At 36.5% G+C, this 12,153-nt stretch overlaps 1 protein-coding gene across 1 annotated transcript in view; it reads left to right on the forward strand.

The window, feature by feature from the left end:
- Positions 1-12,153, forward strand: part of SPATA16 (spermatogenesis associated 16) — a 272,485-nt gene that overhangs the window by 73,234 nt on the left and 187,098 nt on the right. Inside the window, 1 exon segment of the mRNA XM_052645324.1 lies at positions 475-620. Within this exon segment, the coding sequence (XP_052501284.1) occupies positions 475-620 (146 nt within the window).

The raw sequence follows: 12,153 nt of genomic DNA on the forward strand, positions 1-12,153 counted from the left end.
CTAGAGAATATGATTCAGACTCAAATTAATCACCAATCATGTTAATGGCTCCTAGGAGTTTACTTCCGATACCCCTTATTATATTAAATCATACCCGATAGTGTGCTAGATTATTGCTTAGCTGGGTTTTCATAAAAGCACTGGTATTTAATATGATTTATACCTGGTTTTCTGTTAATGTCTTTGCTTATTGTGTGCTTTATTTTTAAAACAGACATTCTTAGCTAATGGCACCCCTTTAAAATATATCATACTTTTAAAATATTTTACAGGAAGCATTTTACAATAAAATGTGTTACTTATAGTCACTTAATAGTGAACAGGAATAATTTAATTTACAATCAAAATGTTAATATTTTACTTGTTTGGAAAAGTGTGTGTATATATTATGTAAAGTTTATTTAAACAATCTTGACAATTATTTGTCAAGATGATTAGAAAATTTAAAGCCTTGTATTTATTTTTCTTTTAAAGCTTTGCAGCAAAGGGGCGGTTCTGGGAAAACCATTTGAAGCATCTGCTGAAGATATAGCTAGTGTGGCAAGTTTCATTGAGACAAAGCTTGTTGCATGCTATCTGCGAATGAGGAAACCTGACCTTGCCCTGAATCATGCTCACAGGTAAAATGAAGGGTTAATAAGTGCAAGTAAGTACTATCCATGCAAGCAGAGGGTATGATGTGAGCTTGTAGGATTAACTTAGATTCCATTGAAATGTAATCACAAAACTAAAACCATCTCTTTATTACTTGATTTATGTTAAGCTAGACAATCATAGAGATCACAAAGGGCATCTCAAAACCTAAGGGAAGAAATAAACCCATAATTAACTATCGTAAAGCAGGACAAAATAAAAAGGCAGGCAGCTGCAGTAGCAAATGACTGCAGGGAGAAAGGAGGGATCGAATAAGGTTAGGTAAGGGGTGAGAAGGAGGAGAAAGATTTCCAAAACTGACTGCAATACAAAGAATGGTAGAAAGAAATTCCAGCTATGAACCATGAGCAAAGACACCAAAGTTTATGGCTTATTTGGTGATAACACAACTTATTCAAAGGATGTTATGAAGGGGCAAGTGCGACAACTGTCCAAAGGTATGAATCACCTTTTTATCATTGTCCTTAAAGATTTCCTTTATATATTTCTATCCTCTTCAGAACTCTGTATTAGCTTCTGGTTTCCTAGAATCCTCAAGGTTACCCAGCCCTATCTTTTTTTCTATAAATGTCCTCTCCTATGTCTTGTTCCCTAAAGACCTTGATCTTATCATGGGAAGTACTCAGTTTAATCTACCGCAAAGATAAAGTGATTATGTTACATCTTTTAAATAGCTCTTTTCTTAGAATTATGATTCCTCTATACCTCCCTGCCTAATTTAGAGCAATTTACCTAAAACTTTAGTCTTGTTCATTCTCTGAGCTCATACATTCTGGATTTCTTTTGGACACAAATAACAAAACTAATATCAATATGAAAACATAACACCTTCCCTGTTAATAACCAGTAAAAAACATGACCATCAATTATATTAAGATTCATTATGTGAGCAGATCTGCCAATACGCTAAAACTCATTTATAACTCTATATCCACAATGATATAGAAGTTCCATCAGATATTCTTAACAGCTCTATGAAGACCTCAAACTTATACGCTTAAGTTTGACATCGAGGACCTGCTGACAACAAAATCACTTTGAAATTTCTAAGATAACCTGCTGGAAAGAAACTTTTTGCTTTAAATAAACTGCAGAACCTAAACACAGATTCTCTTTGATACCAAAGAAAATCTGACTCTATATTTTCTAGAAACACCTTATGCAACCATAGTTTCCAAACCCAATATCAGGACATATGGTTACATTGGAAGAATTTTATTTCATTTCCATTTGAAAGGGCCAACACTGGAAATGTAATGTATACTTCAGTAGGTTAAAATATTGGAATTTCTGAGCCACTTGGGTGACTTGTAAGCACAATAAAATATTTGAAATTGGGAATAGCCCAGAAAATCTATAGGCATACATAAACAATAATGAATTGAGATGCACCTGAAAGTAATTATTTATCACCTTGTCCATGGTTTTCACTACACAGATGAAGTACCATTAACATTGCCTACATATTAATCAAAATATCTCCTGGATATTAGAATGGTTTGATGGATTTTCAAATCATTTTTGTAATCATAAAAAATTGTAAATGGCATGTTCATGCCAAAATTCAATTCAGTGTTATAAAAATAACTTAATGAACATTAATCAAAATAGTACTATAAGAAACAATAAAATGCTATGGTTCCTAAGGATGCAAGGATTAGTTTCAATAGGTTCACTATTTAGACTTTGAAACTTTTGTTTTAAAACTAAGAGTGCCCTTTCAAGTCCTTAAAAATTACTGAGGGGAGGGTATACAATATAAAGATGAAAAGTAAAATGATCTTCCCTATTATGCTAGGATTAACTTCTGTATCCTTTTTATTCTATTGTAAAATAATTTTTGCTTCTGTTTCTAAGTTGAACATTAACTAAGAAATGGAAATCAATAGAGGTTAAACAGTGAATTCATACAATTAATTATGCACTAAGTGAAATAAATCATTTTTCTAGGCTTGTCATGTCACAGAACTACAGAAATCAGTGCATATGATTGTAATAATCAAATGTTTTTAAAGATCTCAGATCTTTAAAATAGAATCTGAAACATAAATGTATTTCTCAAAATAAATAATCAGGATATTCAGTCTATAAATAGCTTATAACCATTAGTTATACACTGAATGCAGAATCTTTCTTTTGTATTATTACCACACTGTGATGGTTGATACTAATCATGGATCAAAATTAAAATATTCCCTTTTTGCATTTATTTGCATTCCTGAAGCATCCTTTCTTTAATTTTATGTAAATTGTGAGGCCTACTGCATATCTTCAGATTTGTTAATACAGAAATTAGCTTGAAAACCATCATGTAGTTTTGCTTTTGATAAAAATAAGTACATATTGTTTTGTCATGTAGAAGACTACAAGAACCATAACTGTATGGTTTTAGGTTCAACAAAGATACATTTTGAAATTAATTAGCTGAGTACTGCCATTTAAAATATGCTAATAAGTAAGACAAAGGCTTTGAAAAAAAAGTGGAAGTGTTTGCCGTTCAGTCATGTCCAACCCTTTGTGACCTCAAGGACTGTAGCTTGCCATATTCCTCTGTCCGTGGGATTTCCCAGGCAAGAATACCAAAGCAGGTTACAATTCCCTTCTCCAGGTGATCTTCTCCACCAGGGATTGAACCCTGGTCTCCTTCATTGCAGGCAGATTCTTTACCGTCCGAGACACAGGGAAGACAACAAAGGCTTTAGAAACAACTATAAGCAAGTTTTTCTTTTTTAAATAACATATCCAAAGCACCATATTTGGATGTCATTTTTTTTTTTAACTTCAAACCAAAGTAATGCCTACACTCACCAATCAAACATATCAACTCTGCTCACTTCATCAAACTACTGGCATTGTTTGTCAGTGGTGTCTTGATCACTCCTGAGACTGATTTCTAATTACTGCTATCTTATCAAGAATGGAAATCCTGCTATAACTCTTTCTTCTCATATAATTATATGTTGATGTATATAATTCTAAAGATTCTAATAATACATATCACCTTTTTTGCCTATTTCCCATCTTTAGACTGATGTTGTTTATGCTGTAGAATTTTTTCTTTTTTGGCCTTTTAAAAAAATTAATTTATTTTTTATTTATTGTTTTCTGTCAAACCTCAATATGAACCAGCCATAGGTATATCTCATCCCTTTTGAACTTCCCTCCCCTCTCCCTCCCCATCCCACCCCTCTAGGTTGATACAGAGCCCTCATTTGAGTTTCCTTAGCCATACTATGCTGTAGAATTTTGATGCCACTAGGTGGCAGACAAGATGAAGTCGAAAATAGCAAATACGTAGAAAAAAGCCTCTTTTCAAAATTGTTTTATAATGCTCTCATCTATGTTCATTCTTTCAACAAATATTTATTGAATGCTAACCAAGAGCCTGTGCTAGGCAGTGGGGTAGCAGTTGTAGACAGGAATTGTGTTGTCTGTACACATTAGAAGAGGTAGCAAAGTTTAAAAAACAAATATCAATAAATATGAGAAAAAAGAGTGTGATAAATGCCACAAAGGTAGTAAATATAATTTCACATTGCAGAAGCAGTATCATTTATTAAATCAGATTCATGGAGTCTGAATCTAACTGCCCAGGTTTTAAATGTGATTCCCCCACTCACCAGTTCATCTGAGTTTAATTCTCCATAAAATTGGGTTACAAATTACACCCCACAAGGTTTTGTGAAAATTAAACAGAAACCCATGGATTCTTTATTCCAGCCATGACAGAGTTACTGGTATAAAAAGACCTGCCTTCCTGCTATAAATAAGTATAAAACTCGGCAAAACACATGAAACAATTCTTTTTAGGCACTGGAAAACGGTCACAGCAGGACTTTGATCCTTGTGAGATCAGCCATAGGTATATCTCATATATAGGGTAGTATACACGGTGACTACCATGGTTTTCCTGACCAAACTCAGGGAGTTGAAGATCAAGTTAAACTTCAATCTCAATGAGCCGAGGAAGCAGAAATTAGGATATCAGTTCAGTTCAGTCTCTTGGTCCTGTCCGACTCTTTTCAACCCCATGGACTGTAGCATGCCAGGCTTCCATGACCGTCACCAACTTCTGGAGCTTGCTCAAACTCATGTCCATCGAGTCGGTGATGCCATCCAACCATCTCATCCTCTGTTGTCCCCTTCTCCTCCTGCCTTCAATCTTTCCCTGCATCAGGGTCTTTTCCAGTGAGTCAGTTCTTCACATCAAGTGCGAAACTCCAAGTATTGGAGTTTCAGCTTCAGCATCAGTCCTTCCAATGAATATTCAGGATTGATTTCCTTTAGGATGGACTGGTTGGATATCCTTGCAGTCCAAGAGACTCTCAAGAGTCTTCTCCAACACCACAGTTCAAAAGCATCAGTTCCGTGCTCAGCTTTATTTATAGTCCAACTCTCATATCCATACATGACTACTGGAAAAGCCATAGCTTTGATGAGATGGACCTTTGTCTGCAAAGTGATGTCTCTGGTTTTTAGTATGCTGTCTAGGTTGGTCATAGCTTTTTTTCCAAGGAGCAAGTGTCTTTTAAAAATTTCATGGCTGCAGTAACCATCTGCAGTGACTTTGGAGCCCAAGAAAACAAAGTCTCTTAGAATATCAGATATTAGAATATCAGTCTGCTAAAAAACCCTGTAATTTACAGAGCAGGTGACTAAAGGAGAAATAGATATGTGAGGGGGTTGGGGGTAGAATACTGAATGAGGATTTGCTGCAGGTTCTAGACCAATATGAAAAGTAAGACTTCATGTAGCAGAGACTGCCTGCTGCAGGACCAAGTAATAAATGAAAATACCAGAGGAGCTGCAGTGATAGGAGATACTGAAGAACCAGTGTTAAGAGAGCTCACTGAGTACCTCTGGCATTCAGTTAAAATTCCTGAAAGACAATGCTTTAAGAGTTAGGACCATGACCTCCAGAAAGAATCACACTTTAGGATTAAGCTCAAAGGCAAAATTGACCTATCTGAAAAACCACACCTGACAAGAACAAGAATATTTGCCATTTAACTTCCTGATAAGAAAAAAATTCTACAGGTTTGCAGGGATGATGTCATAATCTCAATTCTTTACAAAGTTTCATCCAAAATGTTTAGTATAAAACTAAAAATTACTACACATTCAAAGGAATAGGAAAATGAGACTCATATTTAAGAAAATAAATAGTCCATAGAATAAGGCCCCAAGATGATCCACATGTTAGAATTGGTAGAAAAAGATTTTAAAGAAGCTGTAAAAAATAGGTTCAAGGATCTTGAGGCAAAGATGGCCATAATAAGAGAAGAACTGAGAATCTCAACACAAAAATAGAAACTATAGAAAAGAAACAGATGGAGATTTTACCATGGATTAATGAACTATTAATATCTAAAATAAAAATATACAGGTTGACTTTAACATCAGATTGAAGATTTAGTACTAAAGAAAGGTTTAGAGAACTTGAAGACAAATCAATAGCAATTACCCGATATGAACACACAGTATCATTTAAGATATTTTAAAAAATTAACTAATGCTTCAGTGACTTATTCTCAGACACAGTAACAAGTCTGAGTAACAAGTAACCTGCATGGTTTTTCCAGTAGTCAGGTATGGATGTGAGAGTTGGACTCTAAAGCTGAGAGCCAAAGCATTTTGAACTGTGGTGTTGGAGAAGAGTCTTCAGAGTCTCCTGGACTGCAAGGAGATCGAACCAGTCCATCCTAAAGGAAATCAGTCCTGAATATTCATTGGAAGGATTGATGCTGAAACTGAAACTCCAATACTTTGACCACCTGATATGAAGAACTGACTCACTGGAAAAGACCCTGATGCTGGGAAATATTGAAGGTGGGAGGAGAAGGGAACAACAGAGGATGAGGTGGTTGGATAGCATCACTGACTCAATGGACATGAGCTTCAGAGTTGGTGACAGACAGGGAAGCCTGGTGTGCTGCAGGCCATGGGGCAGTAAAAGAGTCAGACACAACTGAGCAACTGAAATGAACTGAACTGAACTGAACTGAGCTGAGCTACATGTAACTGTTTCCAAGAGAAGAGAGGAAAGGGCATAAAAAGTAGTTATTGGAAATTTTCCAAATTTGGTTTTAAAAAAGAGTAAGACACAGCCCCAACTAAAATAAATATAAACAGAACCATATCTAGGAACAGCAGAGTTTTGAAAAGCCAAGATAGAGAGAAAATATTAAAGACAGATAAAGGATAACAACACATTATTCACAAGGGACAATGATACAAATAACAGGTAACATTTAGTCAGAAATATGGAGGCCAAAATACAATAAAAAAGGAAGCTTAAAGTGCTGAAAGAAAAATGATGTCAAATCAGAATTCAACAAAAAAATTCTTCAAAATGATAGTGAGATAAGAACATTTTTATATAAAAGTTTAAAAATTAATAGAGCAGATCTTTACTTTGAAAAATGGTAAGGCATAACCTGAAATAAATGACAGTATATTTAAATTTGGATCTATAAAAGGGAATTAGAGCACCAGAAAGTATAAATAAATGAGTAAACCTAAACAATATATTTCTTCCCAAAATTTATTTAAAGATGAATGACTATTTAAGGGAGAAAACAGCATTTTATTATATTATCTAAAGTAAAAATAATAAATAGTAAGATTACATGATGTGAGATATTTGACTACAATATCACAAAAACCTATGGGAAGAGGCACAAATGGAATTTAAGTACTAAAGTATTTTGTTTTTGTTTCTTTTTCTACATGAAGTAATAACAGTAACTTTTTATAAGAGTTAATAACAGTATTAACTCTTAAGTAGCTTGGGTTAAGTTAAACATGCATGTTATAATCCCTAGAGTATCATTAAAAATATTGAAAGTATAGCTAGGAAACCAATAATGAACTAAGATTATATACTAAACAATATTTAATGATGTGAAAATAAGTCAAGAAAAGAGGAAAAGAAGAACAAATAATGAATGAAACAATAGAAGATAACATCAATACTCTAAGGTTGAACCAAATCATTAGTAATTACATTAAACATATTAAACCAATTGCCTAAACATTCCAGTTCAGTTCAGTTCAGTTCAGTTCAGTCGCTCAGTCGTGTCTGATTCTTTGTGACCCCATGGACTGCAGCACACCAGGCCTCCCTGTCCATCACCAACTCCTAGAGTTTACTCAAACTCATGTCCTTTGAGTCAGTGATGCCATCCAACGATCTAATCCTCTGTTTTCCCCTTCTTGTGCCTTCAATCTTCCCCAGCATCAGGATCTTTTCAGATGAGTCAGTTCTTCGCATCAGGTGGCCAAAGTATTGGAGTCTCAGCTTCAGCATCAGTCCTTTCAGTGAATATTCAGGATTGATTTCCTTTAGGATGGAATGGTTGGATCTCCTCTCAGTCCAGGAGACTCTGAAGACTCTTCTCCAACACCACAGTTCAAAAGTATGAATTCTTTGGCACTCAGATTTCTCTATAGTCCAACTCACATCCATACATGACTACTGGAAAAACCATAGCTTTGACTAGATGGACCTTTGTTGGCAAAGTAATGCCTCTGCTTTTGAATATGCTGTCTAGGTTGGTCATAGCTTTTCTTTCAAGGAGCAATCATCTTTTAATTTCAATGCTGCAGTCACCATCTGCAGTGATTTTGGACCCCCTAAAAATAAAATCTGTCACTGTTTTCCACTGTTGCCCCATCTATTTGCCATGAAGAGATGGAACCAGATGCCATGACTTAGTTTTCTGAATGCTGAGTTTTAAGCCAAAACTTTTTCACTTTCCTCTTTCACTTTCATCAAGAGGCTCTTTAGTTCTTCATCACTTTCTGCCATAGGGTGGTATCATCTGCATATCTGAGGTTATTGATATTTCTCCTGGCAATCTTGACTCCAGCTCGTATTTATTTCATCCAGTCCAGCATTTCTCATGATGTACTCTGCATATAAGTTAAATAAGCAGGGTGACAATATACAGCCTTGATGTACTCCTTTCCCAATTTGGAACCAGTGTCTTGTTCCATGTCCACTTCTAACTGTTGCTTCTTGACCTGCATACAGATTTCTCAGGAGGCAGGTCAGGTGGTCTGGTATTCCCATCTCTTTCAGATTTTCCACAGTTTGTGGTGATGCACACCATCAAAGGCTTTGGCATAGTCAATAAAGCAGAAACAGATGTTTTTCTGGAACTCTCTTGCTTTTTCCATGATCCAGAGGAGGTTGGCAATTTGATCTCTGGTTCCTCTGCCTTTGCTAAATCCAGCTTGAACATCTGGAAGTTCCCAGTTCATGTACTGTTGAAGCCTGGCTTGGAGAATTTTGAGCATTACTTTGCTAGTGTGTGAATGAGTGTAACTGGTGGTAGTTTGAACATTCTTTGGCATTGCCTTTCTTTGGGATTGGACTGAAAACTGACCTTTTCCAGTCCTGTGGCCACTGCTGAGTTTTCCAAATTTGCTGGCATATTGAGTGCAGCACTTTCACAGCATCATCTTTTAGGATTTGAAATAGCTCAACTGGAATTCCATCACCTCCACATGCTTTGTTTGTAGTGATGCTTCCTAAGGCCCACTTGACTTTGCATTCCAAGATGTCTGGCTCTAGGTGAGTGATCACACCATCATGATTATATGGGTCATGAAGATCTTTTTTGTACAGTTCCTCTGTGTATTCTTGCCACCTCTTCTTAATATCTTCTGCTTCTCTTAGGTCCATACCATTTCTGTCCTTTATTGAATCCATCTTTGCATGAAATGTTCCCTTGGTATTTCTAATTTTCTTGAAGAGATCTCTAGTCTTTCCCATTCTATTGTCTTCCTCTATTTGTTTGCATTGATCAAAGACAGATATTGTCAGTCTAGATTAAATTAGAAGATTCAACCATGTGCTATCTATAAAAAGACATAGTTTGAAAACAAAAGAAAGAAAAATGATATGACATACAGTAAATATAAAAACCTCTCTTTATGTCAGGCTTAACTATGTTAATATCAGACAAAATAGATACCAGGAAAAGATTTATTACCAAAAATAGACATAAGGCTCTGTGAAATTTTGAATATTTGAAATATGACAGAGTTTGTTTTCTTTACAATAAAATTAAATTAGAAATCGTTAACAGTAAGATATTTAGAAAAATCCCTCCAAATACTTGGAAATTAAACAGTACCCCTCTAAAGAACCCATCACTCAAACTATAAAATAACAAAGAAATCAGTTTGAATTTCTGCTTTATCCCTTATAGCTTTGACTTTCACAACTAACTTAACTTCTCTTTGCCTTGGTTTTCTTATCTTTAAATCTAAGTAAAATAATTTTTGAAATCATTCCTAAATCTTAAAATGTCAGATATGTATTTTGTTTCAATCCCACCACCAATAACAAATGCAGATTATCTTCAACGGTAATAGTAATAAATTCTATATACGCATAGAGAAGACTTTGTGTGTGTGTGTGTAGCAGAGTTTTATTAAAGTGAAAAGGGACAGAGAAAACTTCTGACATAGACATCAGAAGTGCCCCCTCACTAGTGTTAATAAGGGAGTTATATACTTTTTAAATTAGTTATTCAGTTCAGTTCAGTTGCTCAGTCGTGTCTGACTCTGCGACCCCACGGACTGCAGCACGCCAGGCCTCTCTGTCCATCACCAACACCCAGAGTTTACTCAAACTCATGTCCATTGACATGAGTTATTACAATAAATCAAAAGAATGTCTCAAGGTTGCAAAGATCTTACTAGACCCACTCCCATAATTTACATTTTAAGATAACAGGATTAGCCAGAAGGGTTTCAGGAAGGAGAAACTGTCCTCAAGCAGGATACATTGTTGTTATATACTGCCTAGTACAGAGTTTAAACTGAGTTGTTTGTTGCATAATTATCAGTTCTGGGCTTAAAGAAAAAAATCCATTTTATGTTTGTCCTTTCCTCCTCCTTGAGAACCCCAGACCCCTATCTCCCCTTCAAGAGCCCCAAACCCCTTTCTGCTCCTCAGGGACCCCAGACTTATCAACCTGCCTAGGAACTGACTTTCTCATTCACCCTTTTCTTTTAGGAGAATTATGTTGCCAAGGGAAAGGGGTATCATTTTCATTCCATAACCTCTTCCTGCTGTGATGGGGCATGGTCCCTAAATTTTTGAGGCAACATATTCTCCTAACCCTCAGATGGAGGGTCTCTGATCCAGGGGCCCCAAGTAATAATTGGAGGAGGTCATGGCACTTGTAGGACTCTGGACAAGCATTTGTAACTTAAAAGCTTTCAGATGGTTAGAAGCAAATCCAGTCACACAGTTACAGATGCAGGGAGCAAATGGTAAAAACAGAACAATTAGAATTATTATGATTAAGATAGTTTTCCACCTTGGGGAGCTAGTTAACATTTCCCAAAGTGAGGTGACTGAGGCTGCAGGAGAATCCATAGCCTGAATCATCTTGTTCATGTGTTTAGTAAAGTGAGTAAAATTAGTACTCATATTAGGTATGAATAATGGCAGAAGTTCCTCCTTGTGCAGCAGTTAGAATATCTAAGGCCAATCTGTTTTGTGTGTGTGTGTGAGTGTGAAGTCGCTCAGTTGTGTCCAACTCTTTGTTTTGTAAAACCACCTAATTTGTATTTGTTCAGCATTAAGAGCTGAAAGTTAATCAGAGCATCAAGTCATAGCATAACCCAGAGAGGGAATGAATATTGTAGCCAGATAATTATACCAGTGAAATACAGATCTTGCCCAACAAGTTTTAAGTGTGGCGGATTAGTAGGCTTCTCTGTGTTATGCACCGAGCCCGTATCTCCGAACCGACCAAGAGAAAGCAAGTCCTCCACAGTAATGCAAAAAGGCAGGAAGGGAGTTTATTTCTAGCGCGCTAGGGTCCGAGTGTCATCCGACACAGCGGAATCCGACAGGGACCCCGAACAAAGGGATATGGTGGTTTATATACAGTCAGTTCTTTGTCTCAGTTATAGGAGTAGCTGGCGTTACATGATTGGCTAGACAGGATGAGCGCATGTCCTGTCTCTTTCTGGTTGGTGTGTACGGGAAGTCTTCCTAATTTGGTCAAGGAATGCTGTTTTTTCTTCCCAGCTAACAGGAAACATGACTCAGGTCCCTGGTTCTATGCACCTTACTGAGCCGTCCGGCCTGCCTGACACTCTGGAAGCTCTGAAAATATGAAGCCATGAGTAAAAGTTAGACCTAGGGTGCATCTTCCTATCCAGCCAGGAGGAAGCCACACCCCATCAGTAAGAACCACATATACAGTAGGTCCCATTTGGAGCAAACCAGTGTGACTGAGGGATCCAGTCCAATCAGCCCCTGGCCAGGCAAAAGGAGGACATAAACTGGGATTGGAAAACACCAGCATGTTGAATTGTATATTTCTTGAGGCAAAAATCCCAGTTGTTTCCAATCATTATAATTAAGTTGTCAGCTAACTTCTGGGGATGGCTCTATTTGTTCCCAGTATATGGGAACATTAGATAGTAGGTGTCCCTTTTTAGGAGTTAGCCATATGACCTCATCCCATA

Source organism: Budorcas taxicolor, chromosome 1, assembly GCF_023091745.1.
Source record: "Budorcas taxicolor isolate Tak-1 chromosome 1, Takin1.1, whole genome shotgun sequence".
Taxonomy (NCBI): Eukaryota; Metazoa; Chordata; class Mammalia; order Artiodactyla; family Bovidae; genus Budorcas; species Budorcas taxicolor.